At 45.3% G+C, this 25,545-nt stretch overlaps 2 gene segments (V, D, J or C); both read left to right on the forward strand.

Moving 5' to 3' along the window:
• Positions 1–23,943, forward strand: part of LOC122458489 — a 35,832-nt gene extending 11,889 nt beyond the window's left edge. Inside the window, 2 exon segments of the V gene segment in view lie at positions 19,099–19,482; positions 23,723–23,943. Coding sequence covers positions 19,099–19,482; positions 23,723–23,943 — 605 coding nt within the window.
• On the forward strand, positions 3,442–4,018 carry LOC122458889. The segment is given in 2 exon segments: positions 3,442–3,515; positions 3,626–4,018. Coding segments are annotated over 2 exon segments (414 nt in total).
• Positions 23,944–25,545: the final 1,602 nt, after the last annotated feature.

The raw sequence follows: 25,545 nt of genomic DNA on the forward strand, positions 1-25,545 counted from the left end.
GTTACTGTAAATCATCCCAGTTAACATTGTTTCATTGTTATGTTGCTGATCAATTAGAGAACATGCTTGTTTAAAGTTGCGCAGTGCTCCCTTATAATGTTGTTTGGCAGCCGCCTGCTTTGTCCACTGCTTGCAGGAAGAGCAGCCCGATGGAGTGAGCTGGTGGGGGTTTGGAAGCAGGGTGGACCAGCAGCCCCCCCCAACAGCTTCCCGTTCCCCTAAGTTCCCTGTGCAGCAGCCACCCAGCAATTGCCAGCAGTTCAGCTGTCCCTCCCCCCACTGCCCTGTGCTGCTCCTGCCCTCTGCCTTGGAGCTGCTCCCCGAGCCTCCTGCTTGCTGGGCAGGGGCGGGAGGAGGAGTCTTTTGTCTGGTGAAAAACATTTCCCTGGAACCTAACCCCCCCACCCCCCCATTTACATTAATTCTTATGGGGAAATTGGATTCGCTTACCATCGTTTTGCTTAAAGTCACATTTTTCAGGAACATAACTACAATGTTAAGTGAGGCGTTACTGTACTTGAAAGAAGGGTGGAGATGGAAGCATAGCTTATTGAATAAAGTTGGAAAGACAAGAAAACTAATGGAACTACAATATACAATTGGATTACCTCTGATCACAAGGAAACAAAAGAAGTGTTTAAGAACAAATGAGGTTACTCGTAAATTAATTCAACAAGAACATCTTAGTGTTGAATTGGCCCTTTTAAAGAACTAGGACAAAATGACTGCAAATATACAAGAGCAGGTCCATCCTATCTCAGTAGAGGGCATTAGCACACAGATATATTAGCCACTTTACAAGATTCAATTCACATAACAGAGGGAAAGTATCACACTGAAGTGGGAAGCGATATTCCACTACTTCGCAACTGGGAAACTCAGTGAAAGCAGGATCCTGGGAAGTGCTTAATATTGTCAGAAGGGTTTGAGTGTTCTACTAGCCAGATGTCCCAATTTTATAGGGACAGTCCCAAAATTCGGGGCTTTGTCTTATATAGAAGACTATTAACCCCCCCACACTTGTCCTGACTTTTCACACTTGCTATCTGGTCACCATAACCGGCAACAGCACTACTCAAAAACAGCACCTCCCACATTGAACAGGAAAAGAAAATAACCCCCAAGAAAATTAGTCTTCACTGTGCCATCAACATGGCTCTGCCTATCCCTTCATCTTTGTATTAGTTACAGCCTTAGCTAGGAACCCCAATCACAGATCTGGTCCACACTGCACAGGGCATTGTACAAACAACCAAAAAGACTGCACCCGTGTCCACAAACATCTTGGTACTTCCTTCCATCACTTACGTGTGGAATGCCCCTACACAGACAGAGAGAGACAGACAGACACACTAATGCCCAATCCACTAACCCCTTCTCCTTCAAATCCCTCTCAAGACCCACTCCTGCTGCAACTCCTACAAGAAATCTGCCAGCAAATGACGACTGTGGTTGAGGAGGGAAGAGGGAAATGGTATATTTGAACATTAAGTATCAAATTCTCTGCTGGTGCAAATGGTTGAAACCCCACTAAAATCAATGGAGCTGTGCCAGATGTCAGCAGAGAAACTGGCTTTAAACATTGCATCTATAGTGTATATGTTAGTGTATTTTTTCCCCAACCCAGTGAGTGTGTATACACTGCAACTGGCAGAGACTCCCAGCTGTGGGTAGACAGACTTGTCCTACTGGGGCTTGAGCCAGTGTGCTAAAAATAGCAGCATGGATGTTATAACTCCAGTGGAGACTCAGGCTAGCCACCAAGCTCAGACCAAACACTGCTATTTTTAGTGTGCGAGATTGAGCCCTACTACCATTCCCAGCTGCAGTGTAGACACACCCTTTTAGACTGAAGATCTTTGGGACAGTCACTCCATATATATTTCTATGTGTAGTACCTCACACAATGGGGACACCGTCCACACAGAGGCTTCTGGGAACCACTATGGTATAAACAGGAAAGAAAGATAAAAAAAGACTTTTATGATACAATCTACATTGGTCTAAAGATAGCTGAAGAATTTTCTTCTTGCCAGATAATGCTCTCTGATAAAAGTAAAGTCTGGTGAGTTTCAGCCATAACTCTATGTAAGGCGACTGTTGCCCCCTTACTAACATTCAGTGGGGGTGTTTTAGTTGCTAGCTCCCAGTACTCAAAGGGGAAGGGTCGATGGGGAATCAGGACCCTGAGACTGATAGTCCTAGGAACAATAGGGAGAGGCCAATGCTCCAGGTCAGCCTGAATGACAGGGTGGGCAGGCTAATAAGGGAGTCAGGAGGCCAGGGAGATCCCATCCTCCGTGTGAGCTGGATTTGCCTGGGTCAGACAGAGTGGAGCTGAGCTAAGGAGAAAGCAGGGGCCCGAGCTGAGCTGGGGAGCAGAGCTGAGCCAGATCCAGAGGGGCCAGAAAAGCAGCCCAGGAAGCAGGTCAGTGCTGGGAGCAGAGTCATGGAAGCAGCCTGCAGAGCAGACCTGTCCTGGGAGCAGAGCTGCAGCTACCAGAGCCAGAGGGGCCAAAGAATCATCCAGGGAGCTGGAGGCAGAGCAGCAGCCATGCTGAGGCAAGTGGAGCTGGAGCTGGAGCAGTCCGGAGCCGGGTGTCGTGAACAGCTGGGAAGAGCGAGGGGGGACCCTGGGCAGTGGACCCAGCACAGGGAGATGCCTCAGCCAGGAGGCTCTGCAGGCCAGACTTGGAGGGGGATTGGTAACCCTGAGAGGGTGGGGGCAACACTGGGAAGAAGGGCCCTGCCACCTAGAGCCTGAGAGCGTGTGGCCACAACCAGAGCGAGTGTCCAACCCACAGCATCCCTGCAGCACAGCCAGGGCCTGAGAAGGCGGCCTGGGACTTGCAAGGAACAGTGTGAACTGCCCTGACATTCCAGAGACAGTTTGTGATGTTCCCTCCCACAGAGTGGGTTGATGTGTTTCCTTTAACCTTTCCCATTATTCCTTATTCTTTTTTAAATTAATTGTCGATTAAATAACTTGCATTTGCTTTAACTTGTATGTAACGGTCAGTGGGTCAGAGAAGTGCCCAGTGCAGAGAGAGTACCCCGGAGTGGGGACACCCTAGCCCCTGTCCTAGGTGACCACAGCAGGGCTGGGGGGTCAAGCCCCCAGGAATCCTAGGCCCAGCCTTGTTGGGGTTACAAGGACTCTGCCAGACAGGAGAGTGGAAGGGGAATCCTCAAGGGCAGGGAGGCCGCTGGGTAAAGGAAGTGGGAGCGAGGACTCAGATCCTTTCGCTAGCCCACTTCACCGGGGTAGAGCAGAAGCCAGGAAAGTTCCCCACAATAGCGGGACTATTCCCCCGCTTACATCTACCTTACTGTAAATTAACACATGCAGCCAACAAAACCTCATTGCATGTTAACTAAATGAGTCACTTCCGGTCCCCAAATGCACCTCTCCTTCCACCCCAGCACAACTGTCACATTTCTCATAGATGCAGGTTCAGGCAAAGCCTGTAAAATGTTGCTGCTCCACATTGTTATTCTGGCTTTGGTTTTGTCTTGTAAGTTTCTTTTTTACCCTCTTCTACACGGTTGTACATTCCTGAGTCACAACTCACCGTGCTCCAGATTCATGTTAAATTCATATTTTCTTTTCTTGCTCTCTTTCTAGACGGATGTGCACAAATACATCTGAAACAAGCTCAGGTGTCCATTACCAGGGCAGAAGATAAAACTGCACGTATAGACTGTGAGGCTTCTGGCATTCAGAATTTCAGGAGTGCTGTTATACACTGGTATCGACAGAGACCTGGTGAAGCTCCAGAGCGGATTCTGTACATCTCATCTGAAAAACCTGTCTTAGACAAAGGCTTCGATAAGAACAAGTTTGATTGTGAAAAGAAGCCTGACCAGCCCATCTCTACCCTAAGAGTAAATGCAATAACTCGTAACGACAGAGCTATATATTATTGCGCTTATTGGGATGGCACAGTGTTAGAAAGCCATAGACAGCCTGTACAAAAGCCTCACTCTGTATTCTGAGCCACAGACTTTCAAAAGTGTACAAAAATTACAGCTGCCTCCTGGCTTCAGCTTAGAGGCAAGATTAAGGAGTAGACACTCCTTCCTGTTTTCTCTCAGCTAGACATAAGACTATGACATACAGCAGATGTTTTTAAGTATGACAGGTATAGATTTAAAAGCATGTAGTAAAAGCAAACTTTCATAGGTACAATGCAGCATGTGACTGACCATGTCCTGCAGATAATTATAGTACAAATCAGATATCTAGTTCCTCTTTCATTTCTGGTTAATAATCTTTGGAAAGTCATTCCTATCAAATCTATCCTTGAACGTAGTTTTTTATGCTTTTTACAATTTGTTGGCCCTCTTACCAATATTGGTTTGGACACTATTACTGGCAGGGACAACCTTTGGAGGATGTTAGTTTGCTGGAGTCCCCTGATTAGAAAAGAAAGCAAATTTTCCAGGTCTATGGCTGATGATCTGTTTATCAACGAGAAGACATTTTATCCATGGTGGCCTGAACAGCACATCAGATGAATGGAGAGAGCTAAGATACAGAGCTGGAAGATTTCCCTGCCAGTAATATCACTCACTGCCTTGATTTTCTCCTCTATGAAAAATTCTTAAACACCACTAGCCAGAGGTGGGAAAAAATTCTAACAAATATTATCAGGATTCTGAACTAGGATGCAGAAACTTGATGACAATGAAACTGCATCCATGTTCCCACCCCCCAGACATTGTGCCACGCATGCAAAACACAAGTATGCCATTGTCACTAAGGGACTTTCACGTGGTACAGCCACTGGGATTTATAATGCACTCTTCCTGCCAAAGTACTGTAATGCTAGGATTGGAATAACTGTACTACAGTGTGACAGCTATAGAAAAAGAGCATGTACTTAAGCTTCCTAAACCTGTAGTCTGAGATCTGATTCCCTCCAATCATCAGTGCAACAGTTGCTAGAATAAATCAAGAGTTGCACATTTAAATTCCCTTCACTTCCCACTTGGATCACACGTGGTGGGGAGGTTGGAGGAAGGGGGACCAGGGAACTGGCATGGCTTCCCCCTGAAAGTGAAGCTATGGCCACTCTATAGCATATCAATATCCTCCATAACAATAGTTTTACTGCTTGTAACCCAGAAATTTCTCCCATTTATGCTATAATTTCCCCTCATAGTAACAACAAAGGTGGCAGCAGTGGCCACTTCCCAGTTGTAGCTCTGGCTCCACTGGTGCTTCCTCTCCAGCGCATTCCCTGGACCCACACACATCCTCAGAACATGGACCTAGGACATTCCCCCAGCCCAGTTGGCCATAGAGTCTGTTCCAGGATCTAATCCATGTCTGGGCTCTGTTCCTGTGGCTCTGCCACCAGAAAACCCTGTGGTGCTGTCCTCATCCCCTCTGCACCAGTCTAGAACTCAGACCGTGAGTGAAATTAACAAGGATGACAGAAATGGCCCTTAATCCTGCGGGCTGAACCAGGGAGGGAACAGCTGAGTTTAAACTCTTCTTATGCAGGCAGCAGGTCTCCTGGGCAGGCTTCTTCATCAGTCAGTCCCCCTGCTCCCTGCTGCAAGCTAGAGGGGAGCAGCTACAGCTGATGCTGAGTGCCAGGCGGGGTGGGGGAAAAGCACGGAGCCTAGGCACATCCGCAGCCTGGCTGGAGGAGGAGAGGGAGAGAAACAACAAACAAATGTGACAGTGAGTTTTCCCTTTCCAAGCTTTTATTAGCTCGGAGTTTAAGCTATTTGTTATGCAGCCAAAAGAGGTGAAAGTAAGCCGGTACTGAATGTTCCACTTTCTTGCCCGTACGCTGCTGCACCTTTTTTTTTTTTACCAGTACGCCGTACCGGCCCGTACTGGCTTACTTTCACCTCTGCCTCAGGATCACCACTCTGTTCAACACACAGCTCTAAGATATAAACTTTTGTTCTTGTAACCAGAAGAACGAACAGAGATTGAGAAGCACGTAGAATTAATGGAAACAAATAATTACATACAAAATACAATCATAACATGCATTGTAGGACCTAGACTGCCTTAACTAGTTATTGTCACATTGTTTGGAGTAAAAGGTCACCTAAAGTTCTTTCAGTGTATTACAGCCAGGCATAGCTGTGATGTTCTGTTCATGAGACAAGTCAAACTGCCTCTTGTCTCCTCCATGGAAAGATCTCCTGTGTCTCTTTGCAATCCCAGATATATCAAAAGTTCTTTGATCTTTGGTCATAATCAGGAAACCCCCTGTTGATGGTTCTTCCCTCTGGCCTCCCTCTCTTGCCGACCTTGCAATCTTTAAATTGGCATCTGGCTTTGCATGCACATAGGCTTGCATTATGAGAGATGCAATGCACAATACACACCTGACCAGACAAAGAGGGAGAAGCATCCCCTATCCCCTGCCCAAACAGAATCTGGTCAAGGTTTTGTCACCTCCTGGTGACATGCTTTTAAACTTCAAGGCTTTAATTTCCAGTATAGATAAAGGACTTCTTAACCATTACCAGTACAAGCATTTCACTGTGACTAAGATGACCAGTGAATAAAATAAAGCACCTGACAAATGGAAATCAGATGGGATTCTATGCAAAACAACTACACAAGTTTTACTGTACTTGCCTTCACTTCTGCTTTAGTATATATGGCTGCATTACCTGGAGGACACAATCCTTGATTTGCAAACATTTTTACCCCCCAAGTTGGTTTATGAAAACAGATGAGACTTCAGCCCTCTCCCGGGATTTTAGCTTCTGACCACCTGACAACATACATAGTTTGACTCTTCTGAAAACTTACCCCACACATCTGCAGCCAGGAGAGCTATCATTGGATGCTGCTTAAACAACCCATTTCCTCTCCCCAGCTGCAGCTCTCTCTGTCTCTCCATCTGAGGGGCTTTTTCATAGTCCTTTGTTTCAAGTTCAACCCAACCAGTGAGAATATTCACTGCAGAACTACAGAGGGGTTTGGAGACCATGAAAAGTAGAACCTTCAGAAGCTGGATAGAGCCATATTGCCCAGGTGGAAATTAATAATTCTCTCACAGAGGAGTAAGGCTCTGAGCACTGATGAGGTAGTTAGAGCTGTGGCACCAGCTCTGTTTCCCCAGCCCCTGAAGTACATGGAGTTTGCCTGAAAATAGTAATAATGCCAAAGACCTGCTGTTCCTTCAAAGCAGAGCTCTGAACCCTGAATAATACGACAGCCTTGCTTTGGCTTCACAGCTCACAGGAGCATTGACTACAAAAGATGATGATCAGCAGCTCCACACACAAGAGGACCCACTCCGTCACTTCGCACCATTCTGGTGGCATAGCTGGTTCTGAGGATTCCCCTTGTGTAAGAACGACCTGTGGGTGGCAAAGCACCAGTATGGCTGGTCTTCGCTGCAACCACCACCTCCTCCCCACTTTGGCTGATGGGCAAAGTAGGCATGGCAGGAGCACCCTGGGCCCAGTAATCCCCAGTAGTTGGAAGACCCCTGGAGGGCCATGGAACAGAGGGACAAATTCTGCTCAACATTATATCATTTTCTTGAACACGTGCTGTAATGAAGGGCAGAATCTGGCCTAGAGAATAATGTCAGCTACAGGAATACCACTGTTGGACGTATAGTAGACTCACCAGCTCATTAGAATTATGCCAAATTCTTACACCAGTTACATAGAGGCAATGGCAGTGCCAGCCATGGTCTCGCACCTCTGTAAATGCAGTCAGCATTTGGCCTGTAGTGGTCTGTGCATATTTCACAATAGGATTTCCTCTGTCCTGGTACAGCACTTTCCCAACACTGGAATTACAAACTTCATTCTTCGTGTGCTTTCCTGGCATGAACTGGGAACTAAAAATCACCTCATCTATGTGGGTTTTTTTTAAAATCACTGAAGAAAGATTGATACAATATAACATCACAGAAAATTGTCAGTTACAGTTAGAGAAACCACCGTTCTTCATATTTCAGTACTAGCCTATTCAAATGGATTCCCTAGAGTTTTACTCCTTTATTACCAGAAGCTTGAATTTGTATCTCGCTAACCTGAGCTATTATTTTGCTCAGTCTTGAAGCAGGAATTGCATGCAGTATTTATCATCATGGAGGAAGGGGTCATCTACGCAGATAGACAGAGCAAATTAAGTGAAACAATAGAAGAAAAATCAGTGTTGCACTTACAGTAATTGGCTTTTGAGACCTGCCGGCAAATATAAAAGTAGATTACTCAATGCTCAGCATCACACATACTAGCAAACCACCTTGGGAAACACATATGCATATTAAAACATACACCAGGAATCAAACCATACTCTCTCCCCTTAGCTATTCTGCAATGAATAGCTGCCAGCATACAATAAAAATCTAATCCTTCCAAGCCTATCTATATTGTAATGCAGCTATCTCAGGGGTGAAATATAATGAGCCTCCACAACAGCTTGGAGAGGAAGCAAGGATTATGATTAGGTGACCAGAATGGAAGTACTCAAATTGGAATTTGACAAGGACAATAGGGCCCACATCTTCCAGGTTTATGGGTGTCTAACATGAATTAAAATTGGAGTTAGGCACAGAAATACTTTCAGCGTTGGGCATCGCCTTCTATTCTTATAAAAGGTTCCATGGGATCTTTAATGATGGGAAGTTAACATGACTTTTGTCTTACATTTCATTAAAAAAAAAAGGAATAAAGGAAGCATGTGAGCAGGCAGTGATCTTCCCAAGAAGGGATGAGTTTGTGTTTTATTTCCGATGACAGCACCTGTTGCGATGGAAGGATCTGGTGTGGAGTTTTTGAGAAAAAGACATGGTTTGGCCCTTTCCCAGTTATACTGACTAAGAATTATTTTCACATTAACTATTTAAAGTTTGTATGCTTCAACTAATCAAGACGTGTGACTGTGTAGTTCTCTATTACAGAGTAAAGAGAATGCAGCGAGGAGTTTGTTTTTGGCTCGTGGCTCACACCGTCTTAAATAAATTGGAAACTGTTTGATACAGTGACAACGACAGCACCTCATCTCTTCTGCTCAGAACTGGGCAGCCTGCTCCCACCTTTTTCTTTCAGCATTTGAGTATTTATTACTCAAGACTGAGCAGCATTGACTTCTTGTGCTTTTATTTCTCCTCAGGAGCCAGAGCAATTTCAGAACACATGGTGGAGGTCTGGAAATTCTGTTCACTTGCCTCTTGTCATGTAAGTTCCTTGAACTCAGTTCTGTTTATTATTTATGGTTATTTATGCAGCATTGTGGGCTTAGATCCTCAGAGTTACAACAGTTTTATTCCAGGGCAACTCTAGTAAGAGCAATGGAGTAAGACTGGAATCTCAGCACCCCTGAGTGCATATGGAGTTTTACAGATAATCCACAGACCAGGGGCCCAGTTATCAACTCCCCTGCCCCTTGTGTAGTCACTGACATCTGTGCCTGGGAGAGAAAAAACGCTGAGATCAGAATTGTCCTCTCACTCACACCTGTGGCAGAAATGACACACTTCACCCTCACCATGCACACTTCTAAATGAACATACAAGATGAAAGGCAGCAGAGAAGCAACCCTTGTGTCCCTTCAGTCTAAGCAGCATGGATTCTGCATAGGACAGACATTACTGCTCCATGTAGAGGGATTATTTCTAGCAGCCATTTCCTCATTGCTCCTTATCCTCCTTTTGCCTTCCAGCTGTGCTGTGGGCCATTCACCTGGAACAGGTACCAATCTTCATCACAAAGGAGCCAGGTGCAGGCAGCACTGCTGACTTCCTTTGCAAAGTGTCTGGCATATCGGCCGCTACCTACATCCACTGATACCGAGCCCCAACTGGAGGGGCTCCACAGAGGCTGCTCTACCTTTCTTACTCCAAGCCTGACCCTAGCTGGGAGGCCAGCTTCTCCCGCAAGAAACTCACCGCCTATTTTCGAGACCGTAACTTCTGCGAACTGCTGGTGCACAAGCTGGAAAAGGCAGACAGCGGCCACTATTACTGTGCCGCGTGGGATTACACACAGTGCCACAAACCTCCTGCAGCCCTGCACAACCCCCCCCCCCAAAACACCAAAACCACACACACCACAGTCTGGGGGCTGGGCTCAGCTCTCACGTTACTGCTGCAGCAGAGCTCACCGAGACCACCCTCAGCCCACTCTATAGATAGGGTTGCCAACTTTCTAATCACACAAAACCAAACACCATTTTCCTGCCCCTTCTGAGGCCCCGCCCCCTGCTCACTCCATCCCCTCTCCCTTCACGGTTCGCTGTCCCCCACCCTCACTCACTTTCATCGGGCTGGGGCACGGGTGTGGGAGGGGGTGCGGGCTCCAATTTGGGGTGCAGGCGCTGAGGTGGGGTCAGAGATGAGGAGTTTGGGATGCAGGAGGGGGCTCAGGCCTGGGGCAGGGGTGCAGGAGAGGGTTTGGGGTTTAGGCTCCAGACGGGTGGCGCTTACCTCAGGTGGTTCCGGGTCAGCAGTGCGGGGGGGCTAAGGCAGGCTCCCTGCCTACCTCGGCTCAGCATCGTTCTTGGAAGAGTCTGGCATGTCCAGCTCCTAGGTGGAGGGGGGCTGCTGGTCAATGGGAGCTGAGGAGCCGGTGCTGGGGGCAGAGGCAGCGCGTGGTGCCCCCATGGCCGACCCTGAGCCTAGGCGCCTCAGGGAGATGCTGGCTGCTGCTGGGAGCCATGTGGGAACAGGCAGGCAGGGACTTTGCCTTAGCCCCGCTGCACTGCTAACCCGGCGTTCCAGTTGAAAAGCGGACACCAGACAACCCTATCTATAGGGCAGACAGCCTCTCAAACTCATACCATAGCCAATACAGCAGACTGACTCCTGCATCAGGTCCACCCACCTATGCCACTTTCTTTGTGAGTGGCACTGGGCCCACTTCCACAGCATTTGCCTAGCAATACAGGCTCCATCCCTAAAGACAGAACAAGCAATCGTCTTTTGAGAAAATTTTAGCAATGACTGGAGCACTAACCAGGGTGCAGGAGTTTTTGCTACCACACTGTTTAACCCTATTCAAACCAGGTCTAAATCATGCAGTGTAAAAACACCTCATCCACTGTGCTCTCTCCCTCCTACTGCTGTCACCATCCCTGGATCTGCAATGTTGCTGGCCAAGTGAACAATGGTAGACAAAGGTACAGAAAGGTGCTTATTGAACCCCCTCAGTGTGATGATCTTATCTCCCGCTAGCCATGGTTGGGCAACAGAAAGAGACTGAATAGCCTGCTACAGCCTTAGCTAACACTGCTGGCTCTTTGAGCTCATGCTTTCACTCCCAGCTCCCAACAACCCACCCAGGAACATGGCATTACACTAACACAGACAAGACCTTAGAACCAGTTTTGCCCCAGTTTCACACTCAGCAATGGTGGGTGCACTAGTATACACAGGATGCAGAAATTCTGTGGCCATAGCAGCAGCGGTCAAGGGTAGACAATGAAACATAACAGAACTAACTTTACTGCATATTATACACACCTAGAGAAGCCCTCAATGGATCAATGCAAGAGAAGCAGTACAATTCCTGACAACTTTCAAGCTCTTCAAACCAGACAAGGGAAGGACATTGACATTTCCAGGAAGACACAGGGAGCTTCCTTACCAGTTATCAAATCCCTAGGGAGCAGGTTGGCTGCGCATCCATTTTATGTTACATTGGTAATTCAGTGATCTTACTCTATTCTCTATATAGTAGCTATTTTTGATCTAATCTATATAAGTAGCTAACTGTTTGAATAAGACATTCCTAAAATGTCCATCACCATGGTATCTGAGCACTGAACACAGTAGTGTGGACTCTGACAGCACCAAGAGGACATCAAAGTGGGGTATGCTTTTTTCATCCCCCAGTTTCTGTGAAGCTTTATTTTCTTCTCTTTCTTTGCATTTGTATCTGTTGAACACCCAAGTGCTTGCAGTTGTTTCTTTTAATTGCAACATGAAATTTTTATCTAGTTACATTTTTAAAATGCAATAGTAATAGTAATATTATTTCTATTGAGGTAGCACCCAAACTGATGGAGACCTCTTTGTGCTAGGAACTGTATAATTATGTGATAAAAATACTCCCTGCTCTAAGAGTTTTACAAATGATGTATTCATGTTTATTTGATTCCATATGAAGGATGGAAGGAGAGGGATATAACTTTCTTATTAGATGGTAAATTGTTTGGGGCAGAAGCCATGCCTTTTTGCATATCTGAACACTACCTAGGACAGTGGGACCCTAATCCTGATTAGGATGTTTGGTTTCCTCTATAATAGTAGAATTATTATTTGCATGGATTTAGGGCCTACGGTACCCAAGCGAGAGGGGTCCCACTATGCTAGATGCTCTAGACCACAGTGAGAGATGGTCCCCGCCTCAAAGAGATTATAATCTAACTAAACAAGACATAAAAAGAAACAATGGTTCTCATTTTACAGATGGAGGACAGGCAATTATGGGCCAGATTTTCAAGAAGAGCTGAGCATGTGTCCCTGCAGCAGAACTCAACAGAACCAGTGGGTACTCTGCACCTCTGAAAATCATGCTCCTGGTAACTTGCTTATGGTCTTGCATGGCATTTGTGGCGTTGCTGTGAATTGAGTTCAGACCTCACGAGTCCTAGTTTCGTGCCTTAACCACAGAGCATTAATGGTGGGACCGTGAACAACAATTCACTACGTGGATCTCTCCTTCCATGGAAGGAGAATGCACTAAGGCCAAAATTCTCAGAGGTACTTTGTCTCCTAACTTCCATTGAAATCATCCTAATCACTGAATTAGGATCTGGACCTGAGAACCTAAAATGGTTATGGCTCTCTCACACACTCTCCCTCTTTCCCACACCCCCAATCCAACAGGAAACCAGGTAGTACAGTAAGAACAGCAGCAATATCCTCATTTCTTGCTTTCTTCAGTCAGAACTGGGTAACAGTATTTTTCTTTGACAATATTGAGCACCATTAACGTAACCTTTTTTCCAGAAAAGTGCAGCAAGTTAAGGAGACGTGGTGGGATGTATGCAAGCCCTCTTTGCTTGCTTCTTCCCTGGTAAGTTTATTGGACACATTAACTGTAGTTGGTGATTTTATTCTGTATTTATTGTTAACAATAAAGATACAACATTGGCCTGAAACTCAAGTCCAATGTAACAAATTGATGCTCATGCAATCCCGATGGCGTTGCACTGAAATAAAACTGGCGTACTGAAATGGGGAAATCACGATCCATAATCCTGGATGGTTCTTCACAGATAAAGGGTCTGATTCTTCACTGCCCTGTACCTTGTGTAATTGTTCACACCATCTTTGCCCAGGTGTAAACAGAAATTGATCATTCACTCACACTAGAGATAGAGGCTTTTCCCATTTTCCCCTCACATTTAAGAGACATAAATGGCTATACAAATTGCAAGGCAATGGATAATCAAACCCATGTAAATTCCTCAAGAACTTACAGGTTTCAAAGCCATGTACATGTTACTGCTCTCTGAAGCGGGAAATGTGTCTAGGTGCTGTTTCCTCATGGCTGCTCTCTCTTTTTTTGCCTTCCAGCTGTTCTGTGGGCCATTCACCTGGAGCAGGAGCAGATCTCGGTCACAAAGCAGCCACTTCAAGGCAGCTCTGCCAAATTCACTTACAAGGTGTTTGGTGGATCGGACTCTACCTACATCCACTGGTACCGAGCCCCAGCTGGAGAGGCCCCACACAGGCTGCTGTACCTCACTCTCTGGGTCGCAGTTAAAGCGAGAGGCAGCCTTCCCTAGTGAGAAATTCTCAGCCTATAGGACACAAAACATCTCTAACTTGGTGGTGCACAAGTTGGAAGAGACAGACAACGGCCGCTATTACTGTGCCACATGGGATTTTACACAGTGTCACCAGCTTCCTGCAACCCTGCACAAAAACCACCACAGCTCTGTGTGGGGCGCTCAACTCTCATATTACTGCTGCAGCAGAGCAGGCCGAGCCCTGCCCCTAGCCCAGGCACACCAGCCGACACAACAGGCATAGCCTCAGTCCCATAAACCACGGCCAGTGTGAACCCCCGTTCGGCCAGCCCAAGTTGTGTAGGGATTTGCCTGAGCCAGGGAAGTGGGAGTTTGCGCCACCCACTAGGCAAAGCTGACATCCAGTGACTGCCTACCAGTAGTGGCTCCACCTCTAAAGGCAGAACAAGTGATCGAACAGTCACTACCCATTTGACTTCACAAAGCAATGGGTGACCAGAGACACTGTGGAATGAGTGAACGAGGGAGAATCGGGTGGGGATAATAAATAACTGGGGACAGGTGGGGGCGGGGGTCTAAAAGTGAAAAGGGAAGGCGAGGGAAAGACATTTTCTAGGAGGGAACAAACAGCAGTTGGCATCTCAACTGGGAATTTTCAGCACATATCCATGGCTGGAGCTGTAGTGTACACAGAATACAGAGGTTTCTACTCAGTTTCATTGGCCAAACAGAAAATAAACTAACTTGGCTCCTTTGAGTGCACGTGTGCCACACTCGAGGAGCTAAGACAAGAACAGTAGCAAAATATATAGCTTACAAGCTCTTCATTCTAAATGTGAGACGGGAACAGGAAATCCTGGGAGGCTTCTTTCCTATGGAAAAGGGCCCAATCCTCATATTCATCTCCGTTGCACTCGGTGCAAGACTGAGCTTGGTGACAAAGGTGGCAGGATGCCATCTCTGTGCTTCCATTGTGCTGGGGTGCTTTGACTGAACTTTTAATCATCTTTACAAATGAGCAAATGAAACTGGTTATTGTATTCTCGATTGATGTGTGGGGCTCCTGTTAATATCAATGGATTGTATATGGTACTCACTCACATATAATTCAGAGAGTCATACATGTGCATGTCACTTTCAGACACTGTTCAGAATGTTCTTGGCATGTATGTTAAGGAAAGCATTTGGTCCACCACAAATCATGAACATGGGACATTTACAGAAGTGTGGTACTTACATACTAATTAATTCTTTGGAAATACATATGTCGTTAAAGTTCATAAAATCATAGAGGTTTGAAATGGAAAAGACCTATTACAGCATCCAGTCCATCTTCCTGCCAATGCAGATCTATTCCCTATCAAGTATTTTCTAGTGTTTTGTCTAGTCTAGTTTTAAAGGTCTCCAAAATGGGGCTTCCATCATCTCCTTTGAGAGATGATTCCTTGCCTGACTGAGATCAATGTCAGTAAGTTTTCTTGATATTCTACGTTTTCCATATTTTCTCTGTCCTCACTGGTGTCTGCAACTCAACCCAGTTTTGAATCGTATGCAAGTTTTGTAAGTGTATTGGTCACGCCATCCTCTGCATCAGTAAGGAAGATGTTTGGCATTTCTTTTTTCTTGCATTAAAGATTAAGGAGATGAAGGTGCTCAGCACCTTACAGGATAGGCCTTTTCAAGTTTCATCCAGAGCCCAGTGAAGTCAGTGGAAGAACTCCCAGCCACTTCAATGAACTTTGGATCAGGACCCCAGACATCAACAACATACCGAACATGCACCCTTTTGCTGTGGAACTACTAAAATAGAACTTCTGTAAAGGAGCTCTTTTCAGATGCCAAGAGGAGGGCTGATGTTGATTCTTTGGAGGCAAGATTGGTTGGGAATATTGTATATTTACAGCATTCATTACAGTGTTTCTATCCTAAAACTGCATGTTTCTACATAAGTAAAGTGATAAAAATCTATAGGGTTCTCTGTTTTTTTTTGTTTTTACCAAAAGGCCATTTAACAGGATAGAAATGTGTATGAAAATAAGTACACAGCAAATGAATTACTCTAATTGAATTTTCTTGTTTCAATATAACTGAGCTAGAGAAAGGTGGAGTATTATCAGATTACCTGAGGAGTTGATTCTGAAAACCACCATCTATGCTAAATAAACCGAGTTCAGTCAATGAGATTATTAAGGTGAGTCAACTTACTCAAAACCTTCCTCTCCATTGTACATCCCCATAAGAGTCAGAGGTAAGTTAGCCCTTAATTAACGAGGCAGGGCTCAGACAATTCTCATCATCTCCCTCAAGAATTCCAGTGGGAGGCTTTCAGTCTCATTTAAACGAGGCATTCAGTCTCACACTCATCCACATCCAGTACAGCCCTCTTTGTGAGCTCATTCCTGGTCTCATGATTAGAAAATGGCTGCCTGGGTACAAACTATGATTTTTAAATCCTTGGAATTCAGAACAAGTTTTTCAGGGTGACCAAGTTCAGACTCCTAAATTCCTTTAAGGATCTGGCCCGAACTCCCGTTCCCCAGCTAGGTCTATTGAAAGAAAGGTTTTAAGAAGTTTGTGTTGATGGAAAAAAGTATATTCCACTCTGCCAGCCCGCCCCCCCCCCAGAAAACAGGGACAATGCCGGTACACTCCATCTATACACTTAATCACCATGCTTTTGAAATATGGTGTATTTGTTGTTGTTATGTTTCTTTGGATAGCGTGAAAACTATATTCAATATGTTACAGAACCCTCTTACAAAATCCTGTTTGTCTTATTTTTATGATATAACAGGATTGCACAGCGTTAGAAAACTGTAAACCAGCTGTACAAATCCCACTCTGCATTTTGAGCCACAGCCTTTTGCGTTTATGAGGCCACTGTCACCTCTCTTAAAATTCCTCTCAGCCTGGAGCCACCGGATGAAACTCTTCATTGGCTTCTGCAGCTAGATATGAACAGCAACTGCTGATTTAGTGCGTATTTTCCAAATACATCACTAAGACCAGGTCAGGTCTAGCAGAACAGGAGGTCACCTAGGGGACAAAGGGGAGTTAGACACCCAATCTCATTACAAGTCAATGGGAGGTGTGTGTTTAGCTGCTCCTTGCCCTGTAAAAAAAAAAAAAATCTTCCCACTGAATATTAGGTGAAGCCGACAGTCAATAGTTGCCTGTGGGGGTTATCATGGGTTGAGTGGGTGGAGATTTGTCATCAGTCTAGAGGAGCAGAACACTTGGGGTAAAAAATCAGGCTCTAGAGAAGGAAATGGGGCCAGGCTCTCACCCCCATAACTGCCTGACACTACAGTCTCCCAATCCAGACATCATTCATCTGCTGAAACAGGAAGCAAGTGAAAGTAACACAGGTGCATTGGACCCAGTGTGCAGGTACAATAATGTACCTCCTTATAACTCCCCAGTACCTCGGGTTCATCCTGCATAGTATCCTCCCCAGGTACAGAGCCTCATGTTACTGTCTAGAGACTCCAGTTATGGATCTCAGTGGCCACTGGGTCAAGCCCTAAGTGTTTTTCCCTTGACCTCAATGGGCTTTGGATCAGACCACAAGTCACCTAATGGCACTGCAAACCAGCTTGGCCACTTTACATTTTGATATTACCCTGATGGAAACAGGAGTAAGTTTATTTTGGTTGCTTTTCTGCTGTTTAATTAGCCCTGAACCACAAAGAGCTAATTGTTCACTTTATAAAAACCACAGAGTTCTGTTCTGAGGGACCAGCCTATCTTTAGTCTCTGTAGCCAGTTCAGCAGAAAACACATGGTGTAACAGCAGGCTAAACTCTGCTTGAACTGATATTATGCTATAGAATTTCAATCTTAGCATGAATGTTCAAGGATCTTTACAGAATAAGAGTCCCTTCCCCAATGATTTGATACTCTAAGGAGAGTTGCTAGGGCAATGTTCATAAACGGAGTCAGATTCTACAGTACCCATGGGGAAAGCATGTGATTGCAGACGATACTTGAAAGAAGGGCAGAAGTGGAAGCATAGCTTATTCAACAATGCTAGAAAGGCCCAAGAACACTAATGGAGCTGCAATATAGAAAAGACATCATGGATTGGATTAGCTCTCATCACAAAGAAACAAAAGTGTTTAAGAAAACATGAGGTACTCGTAAATTAATTCAAAAACATCTGTGTAGAGTTGGCCCTTTTTCAGAAGTAGGACAAAATTGACCACAAAAATACAATTGCAGATCCATCCTATATCAGTAGAGGGCATTAGCACACAGATATAATAGCCACTGTCTGTTCATCACTATTTATAGAACAGAGGGATAGTATCACACTGCAATAGGAAGCGATATTCCACTACTTCACATCTATGAAACTCAGTGAGAGCAGAATCCTGAGAAGTGCTTAATATCTTCAGAAGGGTTCTGAGTGCTGTACTGGCAACAGCATGCCTCTCAGGGCAGCACCTCCCATCTTCAACAGATAAAGAAAATAACCCTCAAGAAAATTAGTCTTCACTGTGCCATCAACATGGCTCTGCCGGTCCCTTCATCTTTTTATTAGTTACAGTCTCAGCTAGGAACCCCAATCACAGATCTGGTCCACAATGCACAGGGCACTGTACAAACAAGCAACAAAGTTTGCATCTAGACCCACAAACATCTTGGTGCTTTCTTCCACCACTTATATGTGAAATGCCCTGCCCCACCCAAATCCCTAAACCGCTAGCCTTGGCTCCTTCAAATCCCTCTCAAGACCCACTCCTGTTGTGTCTCCTACAAGAAATCTGTTGGCAAATGACGACTCTGGTTGGGGAGGGTGGGGGATATGGTATATTTAAACATGAAGTACCAAAAATTCTCTGCCGGCGCAAATACCCTTTTAGACTGAAGATCTTTGGGACAGTCACTCCATATATTGCTATGTATAGTAACTCACACAATATGGACACCAAACAGATAGAGGCCTCTTGGAACACTGTAATATAATGAAAAGACCAATCCTTCATTACACAGACTTCCATGATGCAATCTACACTGGTCTAAAGATAGCGGAAGAATTTGTTCGTGCCAGATACCTTTATCAAAGAGCATTAACTTCGGAGGAGTTTCAGCCATAACTCTTCGAATCTTAAATTAGCATATGCAGCCAGCAAAACCTCATCCCGTGTTAACTAAATAAGTCACTTCCTGTCCTCAAATGTACCTCTCTGTCCATCCCAACACAACAGTCATATTTCTCATAGATGCAGGTCCAAGCAAATCCTGTAAAATGTTGCTGCTCCACGTCATTCTGGCTTTGGTTTTGTCTTGTACGTTTCCTTTTTCACCCTTTTCTACACAGTTGTACATTCCTGAGTAACAACTCACCATGCTCCAGATTCATGTTAATTTCCGGTTTTCTTTTCTTGCCCTCTTTCTAGACGGATGTGCACAAATACATCTGAGACAAGCTCCATTGTCCATTATCAGGGCAGAAAATAAAACTGCACATATAGTCAGTGAGGCTTCTGGCATTCAGAACATCGGGAGTGGTTTTATACACTGGTATCGACAGAGACCTGGAGAAGTGCCAGAGCAGATACTCTACTTTAAGACACTAGCTGATAAATCAAGTATTGACAAGAACAAGTTTAGGGTTGGCAAGACAACTGAAAAGTCCACCTATACCTTAACAGTAGAGAAACTAACCTACAATGACATGGCTGCCTATTACTGTGCCTACTGGGATCTCACAGTGTTAGAAAGCCATAGACATGCTGTGCAAAAACCTCACTCTGTATTCGGAGCCACAGACTTTCAAAAGTGTACAACCCACCCCCTCCCCTCCGCCCCCCCCACACAGTTGCCTTCTTAATCTTAATCATCTGAAAGCACGAGTAGATACTCATTTTCTCTGAGCTAGATATAAGACCATAACGTACAACTGATGTTTTTATGTATGGCAGGTATAGATTTTAAAAAAAGGGGATAATAAAAGCTAACTTTCATAGGTAGAGCATAGCATGTCATTGACCACATCCTCCAGATACTGAGAGTATAAGTCAAATATCCAGTTCCTCCGTCATTTCTGGTTAATCATCTTTAGAAAGAAATAATCATTCCCATCAACTCCCTCCTTGAATATTCTGTATGCTTGCTACCATTTTTTGCGCTCGATACAGGGGTCGGGACACTCAGACCATGGGGCTGTTAGCAATATTGTTTTAACACTATTACAGACAGGGACAACCTTTGGAGGATGTTGGTCTGCTGAAGATCCCTGATTGGAAGAGAAAACAACTTTTCCAGGCCTGTGATAGACAGCCATTTATCAAGACGATGACATTTTGCCCCCTGCAGAGTGAACAGCAAATCAATGAATGGAGAGGGCTAGTAAGCTACCAGAGTATCATAGGTGCTGGAACTAGGGATGCTGTTGCACCCCCTGGCTTGAAGTGGTTTCCATTATATGCATGCCTTACAGTTGGGTTCAATGCATGCTTTACAGTTTGGTTCAATGGCTCTCAGCACCCTGACTATATACAAATTATCAGACGGGTAGACGTCTTTGTTTTTGTATCTACAAAAACGAGGAGTCCGGTGGCACCTTAAAGACCAACAGGTTTATTTGGGCATAAGCTTTTGTGGGTAAAAAGCACACTTCTTCAGATGCATGGAGTGAAAATTACAAATACAGGCATAAATATATATGGGCACACGAAGAGAAGGGAGTTACTTTACAAAGGGAGAATCAATGTAGAAGGTCAATTCAGTCAGGGTGGATGCAGTCCACTCCCAATAACAGATGAGGAGGTGTCAATATCAAGAGAGGGAAAATTGCTTTTGTAGTGAACCAGCCACTCCTAGTCCCCATTCAAGCCCAAATTGATGGTGTTAAGTTGGCAAATGAATTGTAGTTCTGCAGTCTCTCTTCCAAGTCTGTTTTTGAACTTTTTTTGTTGAAGAACGGTTACTTTTAAATCTGGTATTGAGTATTCAGGGAGATTGAAGTGTTCTCCAGCTGGCTTTTGTATGTTACCATTCCTGATGTGTGTCCATTTATCCTTTTATGTAGAGACTCTCCATTTTGGACCATGTACATGGCAGAGGGGCATTGCTGGCACATGATGGCATATATCACATACATTGTTGTAGATTGTTGATGATGCACTGGATAGGTTTTAGCTGGGGGCTGTACGTGATGGCCAGTGGCATTCTGTTATTTTCCTTGTGTGGCCTGTCCTGTAGTAGGAGACTTCTGGGTACCCATCTTGCTCGGTCAATCTGTTTCCTCAATTCCCCAGGTGGCTATTGTAGTTTTAAGAATGCTTGAGAGAGATCTTATAGATGTTGTCTCTATCTGAGCGATTGGAGCAAATGCAGATGTATCTTAGGGCTTGGCTGTAGACCATGGACCGTGTGATGTGTCCTGAGTGGATGCTGGAGGCATGTAGGCAAGTCTAGCGGTCAGTAGGTTTCCTGTATAGGGTGTTTTTTATGTGACCAGGAAGAGGATTTCTTGTGTGGACTGGTCCAGGCTGAAGTTGATGGTGGGGTGGAAATTGTTGAAATCCAGGTGGAATTTTTCAAGGGCCTCCTTCCTGTGGGTCCATGTGATGAAGATCTTATCAATGTAGTGTAAGTAGAGGAGGGGCGCTAGGGGACGAGAGCTGAGGAAGCGTTGTTCTAAGTCAGCTATAAAAATGTTGGCATACTGTGGGGCTATGTGGATACCCATAGCCATGCCGCTGACTTCAAAGTATAAATTGTCCCCAAATCTGAAATGGTTGTGGGTGAGGACAAAGTCACAAAGCTCAGCCACCAGGTGTGCCGTGGCCTCATCAGGGATACTGTTCCTCACAGTTTCTAGCCCATCCTCGTGTGGAATATTGGTGTAAAGAGCTTCTACATCCATGGTGGCCAGGATGGTGTTTTCAGGAAGATCACCAATGCATTGTAGTTTCCTCAGGAAGTCAGTGGTGACTCAAAGATACTAGGAGTGCTGGTAGTGTAGGGTCTGAGGAGAGAGTCCAAATAGCCAGATAATCCTGCTGTAAGAGTGCCAATGCCTGAGATGATGGGGCATCCAGGATTTCCAGGTTTATGGATCTTGGGTAGCAGACAGAATACCCCTGGTCGGAGCTCTAGGGGTGTGTCTGTGTAGATTTCTTCCCATGCTGTAGCAGGGAGTTTCTTGCGCAGATGGGGTAGTTTCTTTTGGTAACCCTCAGTGGGATCAGAGGATAGTGGCCTGTAGAACGTGGTGTTGGAGAGTTGCTTGGCAGCCTCCTGTTCATAATCAGACCTGTTTATGATGACTACAGCACCTCCTTTATCAGGCCCCTTGATTATAATGTCAGTTGTTTCTGAGGTTGTGGATGGCGTGGTGTTCTATACAGCTGAGGTTATGGGGCAAGTGATGCTGTTTGTTCACAATTCCAGTCTGTGCACTTCTGTGGAAGTACTCAATGTAGAAGTCCAGTCGGTCATTTCAACCGTCAGGAGGAGTCCACGCAGAATTCTTTTTCTTGTAGTGTTGGGAGGAGGGTTCCTGTAGGTCAGTGCTCTGTTCAGTGGTGTGCTGAAAATATTCCTTGAGTCGGAGACGGCAAAAGTTGGCTTCCAGATCACCGCAGAACTGTATCATGTGCCTGTAGGGCACAAAGAGGGCAGGAAGAGAGTCCCCGAGATACGACAGACTCTTCTGCCGGGCTAAGTGTGTGGTTGGATAGATTAACAATATTGTTGGGTGAGTTAAGAGTACCACTCATGTAGCCCCTGTGGCATGCAGGAGTTTAGATAGTTTACTGTCCTTTTTCCTCTATAGAGAAGTAAAGTGGGCATTGTAAATGGCTTGTCTTGTTTTTGTAAAGTCCAGCCACGTGGAAGTTTGTGTGGAAGGTTGGTTTTGTATGAGAGTCTCCGGTTTTGAGAGCTCATTCTTGATATTCTCCTGTTTGCTGTACATGATGCTGATCAGGTTCTTCCTCAGTTTCTTTATGGTGAGAGATTGTGCCACATACTCTCAGTCAGTGTAGTATGTCCCTGACTGTCTTGATACTTAAGAAATTTTTTTTATAGAGGAGAAAAATCACCACCCAGGAGTGGGGAAAAATTCAGACATATGTTACCAGGCTTCTGAACTAGGGTGCAGAAACTTGCTGACAATGGAACTGCCTCTGTCCCCTCCCCAACCCCCAAAACATTTTGCCATGCATGCACAACACCACCATGCCATGGTCACCAGGAGATGTTTTCACATGGTACAGCCACTGGGATGTATTATAATGCAGTCTTCCTGCAATAGCGCTCTATTAGTAATATTGAAATAACTACTACAGTGTGACAGGTATAGAAAGAAGAATATGTGGAAATATGAACTTAAGCTTAATAAGCCTGTAGTCCCAGATGAGATGCCCTCACACCATCAGTGCAACAGTTGCTTGACCAAATCAAAAGTTGCACATTTCAATTCCCTTTACCTCCCACTTGATCACACATGGTGGGGAAGTTGGAGGAAAGGGAATCAGGAAACTGGCATGGCTTCCACCTGCAACTGATGCTAAGGCTACCCTATAGCACATCAATATCCTCCATAACAATAGTTTTATTGGTTGCAACCCAGAAATCTCTCCCACTTCTCCTGCAATTTCCCCTCCCCCTCCCCCATAGTAACAAGAAAGGTGGCAGCAGTGGCCACTTTTCAGCTGCAGCTCTGGCTCCACTGGTGTTTCCTCTCCAGCGCATTCCCTGGGCCTAAACAGATCCTCAGAACATGGACCTAGGACATTCTCCTGCCCAGCTGGCCACAGAGTCTGTTCCAGGGTCTAGTCCAGGCCTGGGCTCTTTCCTGCTCCTCTGCCACCAGAGAATCCTGTGGTGCTGTCCTCATCCCCTCTGCAACAGTCTAGAACTCACACTGTCCCAGCTCTAAAAGCCTGTCATGCAAGAAGGGAGGGATCTATACTCAGGATGGTGGTGAACACCCAGTTAATCTCCTTGGAGTAAAGGCAGGTAGATGGGCCACTGCCGGACTTTTGCTTGGCATCCTTTGCCTTGTGATAGGCACGCTAAAGGTTTTTGATTCACTCACAATACTAGAGAGCCATCTGCTGGATCCCCTCCTCTGCCAGCCTCTTGGAGATGCTCTCGCACAGATGCTGGTTTCAGGTGCACCTCTCAAAATCACGTTCTTTGCCGTGTTCACACCAGAGACCAACAAGAACCCTGATGCTTTGACGAGCGAGGACATGCCAGGACAGCATCTTCTCAAGCTATTCAACTGAGCTGAGCAGAGCAGAAGTGGAGCAGGCTGGATGAAATGAGGGGTTAAATACTAACTGGGTATATAAACCAGTAGAGGTGAATGGGAAGTTAGAACTGTAGGTAGAAGGCCAGAAAATACAGGCCAGGGGAATTGCTGGATGGCATTAGAGGACTATCAAACCTGAGCTCCACAACCTGGGATTCAGCTGCATCCCCACTGCAAAGTGGGCAGCTTTGGTCCTACCTTAGAGGAAAATCCGGGCTGTAAATCTACACTCCCAGCCACACAAGCAAGTCCAGGTTCAAAACACACATAAACCTGGGCATAAGGGTTTTGGTTAAAACCAGGAAAAGAGCCAAGGTAAATCTAGAATGACAACACAGCCTGAAAGATGTAAATCTGCTGGCAGCCACAGCCACCTTTCTACAGCAGCATTTCCATACTTGCTTCCACCAGTGGAACTGACCCAGCGGTAGAAACTGAGAGAAATTTTAGGGGAAAAAAATGTAGTGTAGACAGATGAGGCTAATGGATATTTGGAAAATGTCCCAGGCAGAGCTGAGTGGAAGTTTCTTTCCACTTTCCACTTTCATTTCTTTCATTTAATGAAAAGTACAAAATCCATGACCACTGAAATTGTCGCAATGCTACTCACTGTGGCCTTGGAACTCCCTGGCAGCAGCAGGGATACATTTCCGATCCTTCTATTCCCAAAGCAAAGTTCCCTCCACTTGGGCTGAGGAAGAGTTTTCTTTAGCTGCTAGCAGGACTGGGTTTATGGCACATAGCTGAGCTTTTGGGGTACCATCCTTGTTCTTTGCACATACACACTAATTAGGGTATCACAGTATCTATCAAGGGCTTTTAAGAACATTTGGAGGAACACAGAGAAGGAAAATCCTGACTCTCATACCACAGTCTAGTGGCCCAGTAGCACCAGCCAATAATTTGTGCAAGTGCAATCAAGCAGAATTAAAGGTCAAGTGGATCCAGAGATGACACTTTCCAAAATAGGCTGTTTAAATAGAGAAACTGCTACCCAGTCCCTGTACTGTTTTTTTGTAACTCATTGGCAGATAAAGGAGTTTCTTGGAGGAAAGCTATTGTGCATTTGGGGTTTTATAAGAGAGGGTGTAAGGGTGGGTGTAAGGTAAGGTGTGAGGGTGGATTTGAGTTGGTTAGGAGAATACTGAGAGATTAAAAGAATTCATTGTACATTAGCCACCCTACCCAGGAGGGACAGGTTCCCTTACCAGCTCCAAACCCATCCCCGCAGTCCCCTCCACTACTAACCCTGATCGGTTCTATACTGAGTCTCCAGAACCCCCTTCCCAACACCTCTTTGTTGGGTAGGGAAAGAAGTTCATGTTGGTTTTCAGCTACAAAGGCTGAAAAGAGAACAGTGAATCTTCAGATGATCTCTGGCCACTGTATGACAATAATTTATACATTCGCCAAAGTGCAATGTATACAGATGTCTTAACATTCATAAAAATTAAATATGCTGTCAAAGGGTAATTCACCATCCAAATGCACCCATGTGGCTGGCAAAGTCGTCTCCTCTGGTCCCAGCAGGGCTGGGCCAACAGCCACTCCAGCCCTGCTGTGGTCTACTCCTTAT

This window comes from Dermochelys coriacea, chromosome 2, assembly GCF_009764565.3.
Source record: "Dermochelys coriacea isolate rDerCor1 chromosome 2, rDerCor1.pri.v4, whole genome shotgun sequence".
NCBI classification, from domain to species: domain Eukaryota; kingdom Metazoa; phylum Chordata; order Testudines; family Dermochelyidae; genus Dermochelys; species Dermochelys coriacea.